This window comes from Agelaius tricolor, unplaced genomic scaffold (genome assembly GCF_023055355.1).
Source record: "Agelaius tricolor isolate 1412-34295 unplaced genomic scaffold, bAgeTri1.0.p SCAF_8, whole genome shotgun sequence".
Taxonomy (NCBI): Eukaryota; Metazoa; Chordata; class Aves; order Passeriformes; family Icteridae; genus Agelaius; species Agelaius tricolor.
Window position 1 is genome coordinate 14,762,272 of NW_027269268.1, and position 17,655 is coordinate 14,779,926.

Consider the following 17,655-nt stretch of genomic DNA (forward strand, 5'->3'; position numbering starts at 1 on the left):
ACAGAGCAGTAGTCTTGTATTCCTCAGAATGCAGCCTAGGAAATTTTTTTCCTAACTAATTACTATCCCATACATTCACCTCTGATCAGAAATGGCAGTGAAAGCCAAAAGTAACAGTAAAAACCAATGTTGCCACTCGCACCCCTCCTTTCTGCTGGAGCTCAGTGAGGTGTAAACCATTTTTCAGCAAACTGCCATCTCCATGCAGGTGCTTTTATTACAGCAGTAGTGCTGTTTAAATATGAATGGTTTGGATAATTTCCAGTACAGCCAGCTTACACTGAAGCAAATGTCCTTTAGGACTGCCACATCAGTCTGATGAGATTTGTGGTGGCTGGAGAAGCTCTGACAGGTAGGAAGTTCTCCCGAAACATTATATTCATCTGCCAGGAAGCCTCCACATCATCTGGTGACAGGCACACAAGAGGATTTGAGACAGAGACCACAGCTGAGCCATGTCCCCAGATTACCTCAGCTGACCTTTCAGTTTAGATGTTTCCTGCCACTCCAAGTAAACCTTGCCCCTGTGTTTGGCTCCCAGCAGGAAAAGCTGAACAACTCCTGAAGCATCTCTCTTCTCTGCTTCCTACTGTCATTATTACTTGGTGACTCACTCCTGAGTATGCCCACAACCTGCTCAGCCATTGCTGCTGGAAAGCCCTGCCAAACACAGCCCTGCAGCTCAATCAAGATAAATAACATCTGTCCCCTTCCTCCCCTCGAGAACCAGCAAAGGCACACTTGTGAGCAGAAGAGATCCCAGCCCTCCCAGATGGGGCTCAGAGTGAGACACAGTACAGACAGAAAAATCCTATGTGAATTAGCAAGGGAAAGAGGGTCAGCTAGGAATGGCCCTTTCTACCTGCCACCATTCCTTGGTCACAGCTCCTGGAAACCTCTGGAACTGCCAGGCAAGGATCTGAATGGCTGTGTGAGATCTCACATGCCCCAGACATCCTCATGCCCTCATTCCTGCACAGCCCTGTCACTCCTGCAGCGCTGACAATGGATGTGGAAGCACCGAGCCCGATGGAACGGGCAGTTTCACACTGAGTTATAGATGTCTCCAGCCCAGCAAGGAACAGAAGCAGTTCTGCACTGCTGATGCTGTGACAATGAGACCACTACATTACAGTACCATATTATCCAGCTGACAGCCTAAATGGACCATTGAGCTCTTCACCCTAAAAAAATGCTGCAAACAAAACCAGTCATGCAAGCAGGCAAGACAGAGCACTTACCGTGTGCAAGGCTGCCACCACATGGCACAAGGACAAGCCTGTAGATTCCTTGAGCCCGGGCAGGAGAGGGGAAAACTATGCTCACACTTCAGCCAGCCCTTGCCTCACTGACCAGCTACAGCCAAATCGTGAGGTCTCAGCTGGATCAATTACTTTGGTCGGGTTCCTCTCGCCCCCTTCCATCCACTCTAAGCCACTAAAATCTCTTGTGAAGAAACCACCTGAATCTTGTAAAATAGAGATTCCTAAGACACAGATGAGATCTGGCCATTCTCACTACAGAAAATTTGAATTAAGAAAAATCAGTTTAACAGTGCCCCACAGACCAGAAAAGTCTGGGCTCAGCAGAGCTTGAGAGCACTGACAGACAAAAATCTACCAAGATTTTGCAGTTGCATTGCTTGTGGCATGGAACTACTGCAAAAGCATGACACTTCCAATAATGGCTGGGCAGCCTTGGCCTCTTGTGTTGAACTACAGAGCAGCTCAGGTAACTGTGGTTCTGCTCTGCAGTAACAGAGCCAAAACACAAATGTAGAAGCAAGAGGAGCAAGAGAAATCACATCTTTGTGTTGGAGGAGTACAGGCCAAGTCAGGCTAGAAGGATGACAGGGAAACAGAGCTGAGATTTACCTGCCTCCATCATCTGTCACTATAGGACACGAGATAACACGGACATGCTGCTCTTTTCAAGGTAAAAAGGGGCTTTTTAATTTCTGACTCCAACATTTACAGACTTCCAAAAGTGACAGTGGATTGGAGGGTGAAAGTGCCACCTCTCCAATGACACTGGACAAACCAACAGTCCATCAAATTTCTCCTTCTCCACAAAAGAATGCAAAACAATAAGTTATTTACATGAAGTGTGTGAGAAAGTTCATTACAAGAATGTAAACATCAGAAGGCTTAGAAAATCTTAAAAAATCAGGGCAGCAATCATTCTCAAGCCCAGGCAGTGTTTTGGGGATTCCTTACTTTTGAGGGTGTTCCATCCAGCAGAACCACACAGAAATGGTGCCTCCAAGTCCCAGGCTTTGTCACTCCCTCCTCCTTTTTGCTGTTCTCCTCCCTTGACTGATGGCAGGTTTCTGATGAAAATACAGAGCCCAAAGTGGTGGCTGGCAGTGGTTCAGACAGTGAGACACAAACAGACATGGCAAAGGGGTGCCTCTGTCACTGGGCTTCACAGAGAAGGGACAGCTTTCAGCAGCGCTGAGCCTTCATGGCAGTGGTGCCTGTCATCTTTGCAGCAAACTCATCTCCATTTCCAAGCTGTCATCATCTTCCCTGGTGAATAAAGGTCTTTTTATCCTCCATTTTACCAGGCAATCCATCAGGTGGACAGGCATCAAAGCCTGACTGAGATAAACCAGCCAACTGTGAAATCCTTATCTGCAGTTCATCCTCACTCCTGGAGACCATAAAGCACATTGAGTGGGTTCTTCAAGATAAGAAAACCTTTCTTTATAGGGTCAGAGAGAGCACAGAGTGCCATGAAACATGCTCAGGTCACAGTGCTGCATAAACAAGGCACTGGGAAAATGGAGATGTTGAACATACTTCCCCTCCTGCCCTCCACCTGCTCTCCCTCTGCCCTGTTCATAGCTACTGTCTATCCCTTTCCCCCAGCATGGATCAGGTAAAATCTTACAAGCCCAGCCCAAGGGTTTTCTGTTCAACTAGAAGTTGGACAGAAGCTCTGCTGGAATAGAGATGGGGACCACATTTCTTAAGTGATCACACCACTCACAGAGCTTTTTTCTGGTGGATGAAGAGGGTGTGAGGCAGTCTCTGAAAGCAGATCCGCATAGGAACTGCCCTGGTTGAAACCATTCTATAATGGTTTCAAATAAATGGGCATTAAAGGAGATGCCTCTGACTTTTCCAAGTGTCTTCTCATATGGAAGTAAGACAAGTATTGCTGGATCAATTCACTTTCAAGCACTGTACTGATGCAGTTGCAGCTTTGCTCCCAGGGACAGCCTCTGTCATTTTTCACAGATGAAAAAAGTTTCTGTGTATTCTCCAGCCAGGCTGTTCCTCTGTAGCTGCAGGTCATCTATGGGGTTTGGGTTTAGCCTTAGCACCCAGAAAAAGCTGAGCAACCTTCTGGGTAGGTTCCCTTAACCTTGTCTCCTTTAACAGCTTAAGCAGTTAGAAGCAGCTTTTACAGCCTGTCTTGAAACTTTCTGCTCTTTGAGAAAACTTTTGACATAAGAAATGCCCCTGGGACCAACCACCTCCCTCCAAAGGGGTTATGATCCCAGGCAAATCAATAAACAAAGTGTGTTCCCTTCAGTGGGATGGTGGCCCAGCTCTGCCATGAGTCATCTGAACTAGCACACAGAGAGCAGAAGTCAAAGCCAGCACTTGGAAACATGTCCATGACAGATCAAGTAGACAGATGTGCTTAACTGAGCTGAAAACAACAGCAGGAAAGAACTTCTGGAGGAGAGAGAAAAAAGAAAACTATGTTTATTTCTGCCCATCAGGACAGCCTTCAGGAGCTTTCTGAAGGCTCCAGGGACTCCTAAAGCCCTTGTTCAAGCCTGAGCATGGCAGCAATACACACACATCTCTCTGGCAGGCACAGGGCTGCTGCTTTGAGCTGTGACAGTGACTGACAGCACGCGCGGATCCAGGAATGCCCCTTCCCCACTGTCCCACAGCACATGCAGCAGTCCTGTCCCAAAGCACTGCCCACAGGTCTGCAATGCTCCTTAGGGCACAGAACACTGCAGCACCTGCAGCCACCCCCCTTCACTGAGCACCCCCCATATTGCACATGGGTGGGAAGCAGCCACGGACACAGTGGGCAGCTGGCCAGCCAGTAAATTAATTTCAAAGACAGGCAGGTGATAGATGGGATTCATGTGGGAAACAGGAGAGGATAAATTGCCCATCTGTGACTGATACAGCGGAGAACAGCACATGATGGAGCAAAATGAATGGGCACAGAGGGATCAAGGATGGAAAGACTGAGTGGAGTGTAAATAATTGAATCCCTGAGGCCTGGATCCTGTCTTTGGGACTACGTGGGATTGCAGACGTAGGAGCACAACTGAAAGGAATGATTCATGGGCTGTGTGTGACAGATAGGCCCCCCAGAGCAATCTCTTAGTGGTGTGGAGGTGGGAATGCCACTTGACAGGATGGTGAGGGAGTGGATGAGATGAGGAGCTTCCTCCACATCCTTCTGTGAACCTTTGAACCCAGCCTCTATGGAAACAACCTGGAAGGGTCTACCAAAATTAGAGGTGATGCCACAGCTCAGCACTCAGGGCCTGGTCAGGAAGACAGCTTGTCAATGGGAACCAATTCCCTACACACAACAAACCCAGACTTACACCAAAAGCCTATTGCAGCTTAGTGCTGACAACTTCTTCCCTGCAGGAATCTTTGTCAGGGAGACTAAAACGTTAGAAAAATCAGCTCTTCCCTTTCTGTCCATCTCTGCCCTGCTGCTGTGCAGGTTCAAGTTGGCAGAATCAGCCAGTAAGCAAGTGCCAAACCATTTCTAGGGCATTCCAGTCTCACAGGAGGCAGGAGCCCCCCGGTGCCTTAGGAAAGAGGCTTTCAGCAGTGCCACCCCAGACCGGCGTGCTGAAAAGCTGCTCAGAAGCGCTCTTGATTGTCCTGTGTTGTGTTGCTTGGTTTTGTCCCTGCAATTACTCAGATGGAAAGACAAACTCCTGTACTTATGGTAGGAGACTCACATGTACACAGCACAAGTGCAGCTGGGGCATGTCCAAGCACTTGTGCCCTTCTAGACCGCCTGCAGCAGCACAGGCACATCACAGCTGCACTGTCCTGCTGCCACCGTGGGTTTAACACCCTGCCCCAAATGACTGGGGGCTGCCAGAGGACACTAACTGCAGGTTATGTGTGACCACAGCATCCCTCTCACCAGCCTCTGCTCTCCAAGAGGCCACCAGGAATGGCCAAGAGAAAACAGGAGCCGTGTGTCGCCCTCCTGCCTGCAGCAGCCCGCAGGGACCTGTTCAAGTGGGCATTTTCATGCTCTTAAGGCCACCTGTGCTTTCTTACCTTGCAGTTCTATTTTTTTCTTCCAAGTCTAAACCTTTAGCGTCCATCACAAACTGTGGCAAAGAGGATATTTCATGCCACACTGCTGAATCATAGAGGTAGCAGGCAATCCAGTTCCTTGGTCCCAGTCCTCCTGGTACCTCGACTTCTTCCTGTATCTGTTTTAAGCAAATGAAGTGATAGATAGCTTGCTACTTTTTTTGGTTGATTTTTTTTTTTGGGGGGGGGGTTTGAGATTGTGAACAAATTTTATGCTGAGATCTGTTGTCTCATAGTTCATTTCCAACCTGCCATGCCACCTAAACCCTGGGAAGGGTGGCAGAAAGGGATCTTTGGGTCTCTACCCCCCTGACACTTGGAACAGGATTACTGGCAACAGTAGATCAACAAAATTATAATCTTGCCTAGCTGAGTCCTGAAAATCCCCAAAGATGAAGATGCCAAAGGCCACAAATATTCAGCACATCTTCTTTCCAAGAAACACTAAGAGTATGGGAAAAGTTCAGATTTTCTCAAACAGTTACTCAAAAATGAGCATCAGATAGGGGTGAATGGATGTAAAGTGCAGCTCTGTTGAGAAGGACTTGGGGTGCTGGTGGTTAAAAAGTTGGACATGTCTTGTCAGTGTGCACTTACAGCCCAGAAAGCCAACCATATCCTGGGCTGCATCAAAAGAGAAATGGCCAGCAGGTCAAGGGAGGTGATTTTCCTGCTCTACTCCACTCTCACAAGACCCTACCTGGAGGTGGTGATGATCAGTGGCAATCTTTGCAGTAGGTACCTCTCAGAAAGACCTGGCTAGCACTCACTGGACAGCAGCAAGGCCATGGAGCACCAGAAGAGTTTGACTGAAGTCCAAATAAATTCTAGCTTCCAAGCACAGAGGGTTATTCCACTGAGCATAAGGCAGAAACAGACCTTCTCTGTAGGGATGTAACTTCTAATTATGCATTGTTCCCTGCAGCCTATATTCTAGGTTCATTATTGTCTCTCATGTTTGTTAATCGGCTACCTGATTTTAACAAGAAGATAACTTCTAGGAGATATGCAAATAATTCTGCAATTTTCCTTTCCAATGACTCAGCATTTGCATCAGAAATGTGTTAACAGAATACAAAAGCTATTAAGAAGCTCTCTGCATAATTATACTCTTCCTTGCCTCCAGTTCTTAATAATTTATGAAAGAAAACTAGTATCTTGTAATACTCAATCTTGCCAGAAGAAAAATTTTGTAAGTTATCTTTTCTTGTGTTTAAAATCTCATTTCTACAATTTTCCCTTCTCTAAAGACCTGTCTCTAAAATTTTCCTTAAATAAGGCACAATTAAATACTCTCAGTAGAAAAATAGAAGTGAAACAAAATGCTTTCAGAATTGAGGAGACTGGCACCAGTTTCAAATATGATTGTCACACTGAGAGTCAATAGAGCACCTTTATTTTACTTTTCCCTATTTTGTCCAGGATAGAACACATGGCTGTGACTGAGTTCATTACTGCCACAGAAAGGCAAGTGAAGTCGTGTTTACCCAAATGGTCCCATTCAAGCCATGTATTTGGGATCAAGTGCCACACATTGATGATCATGGAATTAACATTAAATATGTTGGAAAATACACCAGTGTAGAGAAGATTTTTTAGGGGGCAGCTATTCTCTTAGGAGACACGATGACAGTACACACCCACTTAGTGCTTGTTGTGCAGGAGTTGTTCAGGAGAAAGAAAGCTGGTCTGGGCTACCTACAGTGGAACACTGAGCTTTTACTTGGTTCATGTTGTTCAGGCTTTTTTTCTTCTGAGCAAGAGCTTGGAATTTAACTGTTTAGAGGAAGTTACAAGATTCACAACCTAAGAGATAACTTCTACCCTTGGCTTTGCTTTCTTCACGTTCCCCATGGTTCTGCTTTCTTCACCTTCAGCTGGCCCCTCTCCCTTTGAAAAATCACACCTTCAAGAAACAAGGAAACACACCCCAGCACAACTCTCCAGTATTTAAGCCCTTACCATCCTTCCCTCCAGGATGGCAAATCCAGCAACCATCCCACCAATAACAAGGTAACAGAAAGACACCCTCATCTCAAATGGCTTAACAGGGAAAGCTGGGACAGAAAGCTGGGAAAGCTAGGGAAGGAGATCAGGCAGAGAGAAATAACCCTTGGCATGCTTCACCAGCCACAAAACATTCTGATTAGGCATCTTGCTTAAAACAGCCAAGCCAGGGGCCTTTGCATGAAATATGCCTTGTGTTGGGCAGTAATCACAAAGGTGTGCACGGAATGAAAATCTGAAACTGCAATCAGATTGCAGAGGTTACCTGGAGGAATAAGAACATATTAAGCAGATAATAAAATATCCTCCCTATGATACCATGTAGGCAGGGCACACTGTTAGAAAGGAAAAAAGCCATACTTGAAAGGACTCAGAGGTTGACACACAGACAGGAAAGGTGTATGTGATGTCTGTGTATGTACCTGTGTGGGACATGTGAAAACACTTGACAGGTCTAACCCCAGTTCACACATAGAAAGCACAGGCCATTTTACAAGAAGTTCATACCCTAGATTTTGGGAAACTGCATAAAAACATTTGCAGAGCCAGACCCTGTGCAAAGCCAACCTCTGGGCTCTGCAAAACTAACCAGTCTTATCAGTGACGGCCAGATGAGATGCTCTTTGGAAAGCAGTGCTGCCGAGACACCAGCCATGCTGGAAGGACAGCGTGCCAAGGCTTTCCAGCCGCCCGTATTCTCACGCCTTTGGAGGCAGGCAGGTTGCTTTATTGCCGGGACAGTTTTTCTGTTCCTTCTGTGAGAGGCGCACTCACAGCTCAGCAGAAGCCATTTCATGTCACTTTATTGTCACTTTATGACGAGACGGGGGCCCTGACCTTAAGAGCCGCACGGCACTGCGTGCGTATTTCCAACCTCCCTGCACTGCCCAAGACACTGCGATCAAAGCACAACCCCGAGGAGCTGAGGCCGAGCAGGGAAGCCTGGGGCACGCTGGAATCCCGGCCGGCGCCCCCCATTAACTGTGCTGCCGAGCTCTGACGGGAAAGTTTTCCATCCCCGTGAGCCGGTTCCTGGGGAGGCTCCTACAGTGCTCAACCCTGTGTCCCTGCCCTGGCATCCCAGCCGTGAGCGTCCCCGCGGCCGCCCCGCGCCCCGCCCGGTACCGGTCCCGCCCCGCGCCCCCCGTTGGCTCCCGCGCTGCCGCGGCCGTTGCGCCCCGAGCCGCCCCCGCTGCCGTCCCCGCTGCCGTCCCCGCTGCTGTCCCGGCTCAGGTGGCGACATGGCGCGGCCGCTGGCGCTCCTGCTGCTGCTGCCCGTCCTCCTCGCCGGTACCGCGCACCGCGCCGGGGCGCTGGCGCTCGGGGAGGGGAGCCGGGGAAGTGGGAGATGGGCTGGTACCGTGTCCCGGCCGGTCCCGTCCCAGGGAAGGGCGAGCCTGAAGCGGTGCCGTGCCCCGGCCGGCTCAGCGGAGCGGCGGCGGGATCTAAGCCGGGGCACGGCACCGGAGCCAGCCGGAGGCTCGGCGGGGAGCCGGCACGGGATGGTGACGGACGGAGCTGGCCCGGGCCGGGACCGGGACAGCGGCTACACCGGGGGATGCTGAGGTCGGACCGCGGCTGGTCAGGGTGTCCCCGGAGCGGACAGAGAGTGGTCAGGGGTGCCGGGAGGGGACAGCGTGCGGTCGGTAACAGCCGGGGCCGGTCCCGCGGGGCTCGGGGGGATCCGTGCGGCCCCGGCGCCGTTAACGCTGCTCGCTCTCCGCAGGTCTCCTGTCGTGTCCCGGAGCCATGGCCAGCTACCCGGTGAGTGCCGCCGGCCCCGCTGCCCTCCTGCCTCCAGCCAGGCCTCCCGCTGCCCCCGGCCCCTTCCCCAGAGCCGCGGGCCCCACGCTGGGGGTGTGAGCCTGGCGTGGCTGCGGAGCCCGGCCCTGAGCAGGGGTCTCTCCCCGCAGCCGAGGCGCCCGGGACGCTGCTGGCTCCGCAGCACACTCGCCCTGGCGATGCCCAGCTCTCACCATCTCGGTCTGCCCTTCATGCCCATCTCTCCCTCACCATCTCGGTCTGCCTTGCCCTTCATGGGGACTCGCTGTCCGTGTGTCCTGCTGATGCTCAGCGGTAGGAGGGGCTGCGCTGTGGGACGCACATACAGCACAGCTAAGCCGTGCCAGGCAGTAGGAGCCAAGCCTCAAGTGATAAATTCCCCTAAGAGCATGAAAGATAATGTGGCACTTTAAAATGCTGTGCCAGCTCCCCATGGACACCTTTTTTCTGTGCATGCCAGGATTCTTCAGAAGCTGGGCAGAAACCTGTTTCAAATTGTGCAACTTTGGCTTCTTTTCTACCTGTCTTCCCTAGCCCAACTGTGCCCAGTATGGGAACTACATGTGTCCAAGGGACTACCATCCAGTCTGTGGCACTGATGGAGAGACCTACGGAAATGAGTGTGTGCTCTGCCTTGCTAACAGGTAGTCAGTTCTGTCCTTCCCTTCCCTACATGCAAGCAGAACATTCACCCTGACATTCCAGATAACTGATAGATAATTTACTGGCTTTGGATCATTTGCACTGTTGCACTGCAGTTTCAGCAGTGTCCTCTCAGCTGTGGATCCTCTGCAACAGATTTTATCATGGTACCTGTAAACGGGTTTGATTGAATTTGGTCAAGCTGGATTTACTGAATATTTGTATTAGTATTTCCTGAGAAGGAGCATCTCAGAGGAGCGTACTTGTCATGTTCATACAATGCCATACAACCAATAAATATAATGCCAGACCCACACTTTCAATCAGAAAACATGAAAGATCCCATTCAAAAATGCAGCTTTACATATAAAATATTTATGTTCAAGATCCAATCTCCTGTACTTCTTTTCACAAAGAAGAGTAAGAATGCCAAATGTTAGGAGAAAACACTATTTTGCCTTCAGGTTGTCTAAAAATCAAGAAAAAGACTGCCTGATATTTGAGAGAGGGTATTTTATTCTTTAACAATTTAATTTTTTAAAAAACAAATTGAAAACACAGAGAATTGGTATCTAATGAGCATTATTACTCTCCATTACAAATGATTGTAAACCTTTATAGAGCAGTCTCTCAGTACAAACTGAGAGGAGCTGCAGTTAATAGAAATTTTGATGGTAAAAGGCAATTTATATTAATGAAATAAAAGATCTGTTTCTAGCAGAAGGTATAAGTGAGAGTAGCAGAATAACAGAAACAAAACTGTGAACAGATAGATCTCCAGAAAGGGAAGGCTGAAATGAGTTTCTGACTTTGGGGCTGAGGAAAGATAAATTCTGACCAGACAATCTACAAAATTCAAATTACCAAGATAAAAGAAACGTAGGCCAAAATAAAGAAAGTGACAAAGGTATCAAAGGACACTTAAGGTAATGGTATAAAGAAAGTGCTGAAATGAATATCTGCAGAATTTGGTAACACTTTCACCAGAGCACAGCACAAACAACCCAAGCAAGTGACAAATTGCAAAGAGAATTGGTAAACCCACAGTTTAGGAAAAAAAAAAGAAGATTAATCAAAATTCACACACAGTAGAATCTATTAAAAGGGGAAGAAAAGAGGTTCTGGCATGTTACATATTAGGAGCCTACCCATCTTTCCTGCCTTGAGTGATGTTGGAGTAAGTTATTAAGTGATTGGCTTTGTACATAGCCAGAGGTAAAGAGGAATGTAAGCAAAGCAGATACAGATTTGTCAGAAATAATCCTATCAAATCCATGAGATTTAGTTTTTTGGCACGATATCTGGCCAAACAGAGTAGGAGGATATAGAAGTATTGGTGCATGACATTAATAAGGCAGTTTACATTATCTCCACTTGACATTCACATAAGCAGACAAATAGTTATTCAGCTGAAATTGTTAAAGGATGAAGTCACAGAGGTTTGAAATGCTGTGGTTCAAAAGCAGTGATCAGCATTTTACACTTGAAAGAGCTATCATATTTTATATAATGAAAATTGCAAAATGGCACAGGTATGGTGATCTGTGCAGGATATTATAAAAATTCACAGAGATCTGGAGAAATGGAGTGAAATCAGTACAGCAAAAGACAAAAAGAAGTGCTGAGTATTGCCCACAGAGAGTGCAAATCCATATTGTGGAGATACAGACAGGAGAGCATCTCACAACCTAAAGAGTATATTTAATCCTTTCAGAACAGAAGGATGGGCTTTGAGATCCAGCCTTTCTAGGATTTCTAGGATTCTTCATTTTTTTAGGCATGATCCCTCAGTTCCAGATGAATGCATGGCAGATTCCTGAATACAACCTTGCACACAGAACAAAGGGTTCTCCAGTCAAATCTGCTGCTTATTTCAACTCCTTAAGTAACTCCTTAAGAAATTAGTGATAAGGCTTATGTCTTTTTAGTATAAGATGTAAAGTACATGTTTTGTGTGATACATGGGATTAAATGCAATTATAAACACAAGGCAGAATTTTGTCTTAACCATCTTCTTTTGCTGTCTTCTTACATGCTCAGAAACATGTATTTGGGTCTGAAGGTAACAGGGTGGTCAGATACTCTCCTGATCATTTTTCTTTTATAGTTCAGTAGTTGGCATATTTGGGGGCCTTCTAGTTTAGCCTGGAGTTGTTGTTCTAAAGTGTTTGACTTGGCATGAACACAACACGTATAAAACATTTTGCTTTATTGGAGGAATTTCAGCTTTGAAAAACAGTCCATAGTCATAAGCAATGATCATTCCACTCCAAGTAATCTAAGGTACAGTCTGTCACACTTAGGAAGACAGAACAAAGAGATTTTTCTGCCCTATTTAGCAGGCTGCATGACTAGTTGCTGAAATAGTGTAATGTGGTGATATAGAAACAGATACAGGGACACATCCAGTACTAAATTACAAAACAGTCACTTCTCAATTAACTTGGAGTGATTTTCAATTGCCATCTTGCAGGTTTGTTCTAGCCCATAGTTTAACCCCATGAAGGGACTTCTTGGAGAGACTTGTACTTCCTGATGGCCAAGACAGTACTGTCGATGAGCTCTTTTAGCCATGAAGGAATGTGTGGGCACCTGGAGAGCCCCATGTGAATCTATAGAGTGAAGGAATGTGTGGGCACCTGAAGAGCCCTGTGTGAATCTATAGAGTGCTGCAGAAGAGGTTGCTGCAGTTGATCCATGATAACATGAGACACCTGGAGCAAAGGTGCAGCACAAACCCTCCCCATCCTGGTTCTGCAGTGAAGCCCCTTAATTGTAAGACCAAAGTTAGTTTTCCTCCTTACTTTTTTTCTTTTAAAGCTTAGTTTTAATCTATTCTTAAGTGGGTGCTCACATGCAAATCCCAGGTCTCTTCCACACTCAGTGTCCAGTAGCAATGACAACATCTGATCTTAGTTTAAACCTAGTCTGACAGCAACACATACTCTTTGGAAATAGATGCAGCAGCTTGAGGTGCCTCTGCAGGGTTTAGTTTGAGTGTGTCCTTCAGCCAGAACCACTCCTTACATCCATACCAGTGTTTTACATCCCCTGGCCTTGATTTTGCCTTTCATATTCCTGATCTGCCTTCTGGCACTACCTTGTGGTTAAAAGATCCCTGATAAAACTAATACTATTACTAACTAGTACAGATTAACCCTGATTTTGGGTAAACAAGCCTCTTGAATTTCATAAGGAGTAAACCAGCTTGATTCTATTAAGATAAGGAAACAAACTGATCATCTGGGACAATTTGCATTCTATTAGTTTCTTTTTCTGTCTGCATTTGCCTGGTAAATTGAGATTTGTAAATGGAGCACCCCAAAATACTATGTATAGGACTTGCAAGAAAAACAAATCAGTGTTTCCAAACTAAGGGGTACTTGGCTAAAATTTCCTTAAAGAAGATTCCAGCATTCAGAGAACCACACATTCAAAATTTAGCAAAGCCTCAGGTGCCCAGGTGCATCAGGATGCACATCCTTCCCACTGAATTCCCATGTGAAAGGGGGAAATACTGTAAGCATTAGAACTGGTTTGCACCTCAGAGACTGCAAAGTTTAACTTGTATTAGTGCTTTGTAATGGACACATTAGTCCTCATGGTGTGATTTGTCATGTGCTGTGACAGTTATCAGATTTGCAGATGGTTTTATCAGGTTTTATAGGTAACAAAGCCTGTGGTAAGTTACTCTCTCTGTGTATGTGATTTCATAGATTTTTGCATCCTGGTTACTTTGTGGTGATGTTTTCAGTAAGTGATGCAATTAATGCAGCACTGCATTTAATTGAACACATAGAAAGAAACAAGAGAGTCCACCTTATAAAATGTGTCTGTGAGATTCAAGTAGTGTTCCTCTTCTAATATATTTTTCTTCTGTTTGCAGGGAAGATCATACGCATATAGAAATTGTCCGAAAGGGACATTGCTGATATGACAGATGGCTGCTTTTCAAGAAAATTAGAGGGTCACAGACAATGCAAATGGAAGTATGCCTTAAGTATACCTTCTGTGTAGCCTGTCTTAATAAACAAACTTGCATATTTAAAGTTTGTTTACTGTATTAAAACCAGTGGTTGTAAACATACCCATAGTACAGTTATAACCTGAACTCTGATGTATTTTCTTGCTAAAGATGGATCATAAGAAGGGGATGTCCTCATTCTATCCCAGAAGATCAGTTGTCCAGAGAAGGGATTGAGTGCACCAAGGAAGGAAGTGAGTGGGTACCAAACGCCATTCCCACAGTCCCTCCTGGGATCAGGGAGACCCCAGCATCTCTGTCAGAGGCAGTGCTCTTTGGTTCTGGGATATTCTGAGTCCACAGGTGCCAGCAACCCCTGGAGAGCCACTGGAGGGGTTTCTTGTGGTGGCTACCAAACTGGTGGTGGCAACCTGACACGTGCCAAGCCTCTGCCCCTGGCTCCCTACCTGCAGGTCCTGCTGGTGGGGGCAGTGACCTGGGCACCCTCTGCTCTTGCTGCAAGTGAGGGCTGTTTTGGAATGCTGGAGGCAGGGGCATGGGGCATGCACTGCCCTCCAGGTCCCCATCCCTCTGGGCGCTGCTCCCCGGGACCGTGAGGTCACCGGCCTGGCTGGCACCCAAGAGCCACTTCCTGTGGCAAACATCAAAGCAAAATTGGAAAGCTCAAGACTCTGTGAAGGGGTGCACTCCAGAATGGCTCTGGTGGGCCTTCCCACAAGGGAGGGTGTGCAAGAACTGGGGTTTGGTCCTTTCCTTGTACCTGTCATGGATATGGGCACATATCTTAGATTTGTTCTTTCTCTTCCACCCAACAACAGTTTTTTGCATACTGATTGAAATTAACTGTGTTGGGGTTGTCCTACAGTGCTTGGTAATACACAGGTGGCTTTTACCTTTGATCTCAGCCAAGCAGCACCTGCTCTCCCCCTGGCCCCAGACCATGGCTTTGTCAGGCTTTGCTGGGCAGCAGCAGTGCAGGCGGAGATGTACAGCACATTTCATGCCTGAGGAACATTCTCAGGTCAGTGACTTCGGGTTTGAAAAACAATAATGTTTTTGCCTTACAGTTCCTTTAAAGGGTCAAAACTATCCTTACCTTCCAGCACATGCCTGCTTTCATTTTCTTTGAGCAAAGATTAATCACTGGAGGGCTGGAAGCAAAAAAAAACCAAAAAAACAACCAATAACAGTAGTGTATCCCAGTTGGGTGTTTATGAAGGTTTATAGCTCAAAAAGATGGCGAATTTCAGTATGATGGGTGTAATTTTTTTTTAAGTTAAAACTGTGCATTACATTTAGGACCATGTTGAGAGCATCATCCAAACACTTCTTGAACTCAGACAGTCTTGGTGCTTCCCGGGGAACCTGTTTCAGTGCCTAACTCCCCTTTTCCTAACATCCACCCCAAACCTCTCCTGGCACAGCTTCACAGCATAACTTAGAATAATATTAACATAATAGTGACAGATTCATGGCATAATTCATTATATAGTGTTATAGAATGATGTTACTGTAATCTTTAGACATCAACAACCTTATGGCAAGCATTCCTGTTGGCTTATGACACATGTGTGAGGCTAACAAGGACTTATGCCAGCTGAATGGCATGATCATGAATTGTGAATCAAGAAAGGATCTCTTTTCTGTCTGAGCTCAGGTGGTTGAAGAGTCTTTTGATTGATTAGGATTTTATGATATTTTCTAGCTTCACAGGAGCAGCAGCACAGCCCTGATCTCACTGGGAGGAGAATGTGCAGCCATCCATATAGATGAAAGGAAGGTCAGAAGATGGCTTACTGCCTTTTGCTAATGAAACGTGCAGATGAATGGCTTTTTTTCCGTGGTTGAGCTGCAAGAACAGCATTTTTTTTTAACTGATAAAATTCTCAACTCTCCCTCCTGTGGAATTTTAATTGTTTTTAAATTTGCCCAGGAAAAATGTTTTTAAAAGTTCCCTGAACTCCACATACTGTCACGCAGCAGGCACAGTGTGTGTGTTTTCTGGGACAGCTGGGCTCCAGCTCCCAGCTTAGCTGGGGGTAGTTTGGAAGTGCTCAGGCACCCTTTGAAGGGAATGCAGGCTTTCTCCTCCAGAGGTGTACTGCTCAGTAACACTGGTACCTAGAGGAAAAGAGAAGTCTCTCCTGGGTGACACAGGACCACGAGCAAGAGCAGAAGGGAAAGCCATGACTAAATCCTGTGGGAGACAGTCCGTACAAGAGCTTGGATCTGTGGATTTCCAGCTCGCTCTCTAGGCGGCAGCATTTGTTTTCTTTTAAAGCTCCTTTTGTGTTGTCAGTAGGGGGTGTAGGAAAGGCTTTTTATTCATCATTATCGTTTGAATGCATAAACGTTCTGTTAGGAGCTGTTTGTTTTCAGCTGTATTGTTATTAGTGTCAGTGATACTCGGTCAGTCTCATTTACTTGGCAAAGCTAACTTGCTTTTTCCTGATCATTGAATCCAAGTGGTTTTTTGGAGGAGACTCCATGGCACACAATTTGGTAGAAACGTTATTCTGCGGGCAGATGACTCACAGATGAAGCTGTGGCATTCATTGCCATGTGTAGGACTGCACTGGCTTCTATCTTAGCTTTGTGATTTTTGAGCTGGTCACGTAGCAACTGCTTCATTTTCTAAATGAAAGACATCTAAACATCTATAGAAGCAGCATAGGTTTCTGGGGAATTCTTAGCTAGATAACTTCAGAGAAAACCCCCAACTTTTCTCTGTAAAAGTGCCTCATCTTTACATTGAGGAAAAATTAACCTCTTTTAAGTGCTTCTTCAGTCAACTGGTGAGAAATTATGCAAGAATCTGGTACATGTGTTAAATAATTTTACCTTTTAAGCAGTTCTGAATATTTCTTCCTGACATTAGGAGCTGACTTAAAACTGTTCTTACATAAGATAGTCTATTCCAGCTTCCCCAGTGAAAAATCCTATTGTGAAGCACTCTGGAGCAGAGAATAGGGCTGGGACTGAGATCTTTAGCTTGTCAAGTAATATCGGGTGTCACTATAGATTTTGTGGGATATTGTAGTAAGCCCCAAACTGCTGCACTGGAAGGGCCTGGGTTTTCTAGAAGTCCATTCTTATCTGCCAGTCCCCTTCAAATATTTTGGGTATCCAGAAATGTGCAGATGTCTGTAAATGGAGACTTGAAATGAACCCTCTCTCTTCATTTGAAGGTGTCAAAGAGGAGTGGCTTCTGTAGGAGGCTTTGGGGCTGTTGTATCCGTGTTTCTGCCTTCACTAGGCCTATGGTAGGGAACATAAATACAGCTGGGTGCACAGAGCTGATGTGAAATGTGAGGTTGTGAATGGGGGTCACAGCAATGATTAAGTTTATCTGCTAAGAATCATAGAATCATGTAGCTTGGAAAAGTCCTTTAAGATCATCAACTGTATACCTAACATGCTAAGTCCCACTAAGTTGTATTACCAAATGTAAATCCTGACAAGCAAAATGCAAATTGTGTCCCTGATGCTTTCTCTGACTATCAGCTTGCCCTTTGCCCAGAGGGTGCACTCAATCCCCTTGGCCAGATCATTAATAAAGACATTAAACAGGACTGGCCCCAACACCAATCCCTGAGGAACCCCACAAGTGGCCATCCAGCAGCTGGATGTAACTCCATTCACCAACACTCTCTGGGTTGTGCCACACAGTTTTTTACATGGCAAACAGTGCATCCATCCATGCCATGATCAGCCAGTTTCTCCAGGAGAATTTAGGGATCTGCAACCATAACCAAAGTTTAAAATTGGACTGTCTATTGAGAACTAGATAATATTCATGTCAGAATCAAATAGGACAAGGCAATAAGCAAATTATCTCCATGGATCAGCTAAAGTAAAGACTTCCTAAACTCTGGGCATAAGTAAACTCCTAGCACCACCTGTTGCTATGTG

At 46.1% G+C, this 17,655-nt stretch overlaps 1 protein-coding gene and 1 long non-coding RNA gene across 3 annotated transcripts in view; one reads left to right on the plus strand and one right to left on the minus strand.

Moving 5' to 3' along the window:
* LOC139592171 (uncharacterized) overlaps positions 1 to 9,484 on the minus strand; it is a 45,550-nt gene extending 36,066 nt beyond the window's left edge. Inside the window, exons 1-2 of one of the 2 annotated variants that reach the window (XR_011679935.1) lie at positions 9,348 to 9,484; positions 2,217 to 2,652 (exon numbers count right to left, since the gene is read on the minus strand). This is a non-coding gene — a long non-coding RNA (uncharacterized lncRNA). The remainder of the gene's footprint in view (positions 1 to 2,216; positions 2,653 to 9,347) is intronic. The other variant, XR_011679936.1, reaches the window with a different exon arrangement.
* SPINK2 (serine peptidase inhibitor Kazal type 2) lies at positions 8,462 to 13,807 on the plus strand. The gene is made up of 4 exons (XM_071431684.1): positions 8,462 to 8,624; positions 9,061 to 9,098; positions 9,651 to 9,760; positions 13,645 to 13,807. Exons 1-4 carry the CDS (start codon positions 8,576 to 8,578, stop codon positions 13,688 to 13,690), a joined length of 243 nt encoding a protein of 80 aa, XP_071287785.1. The 5' UTR covers positions 8,462 to 8,575; the 3' UTR covers positions 13,691 to 13,807.
* Positions 13,808 to 17,655: the final 3,848 nt, after the last annotated feature.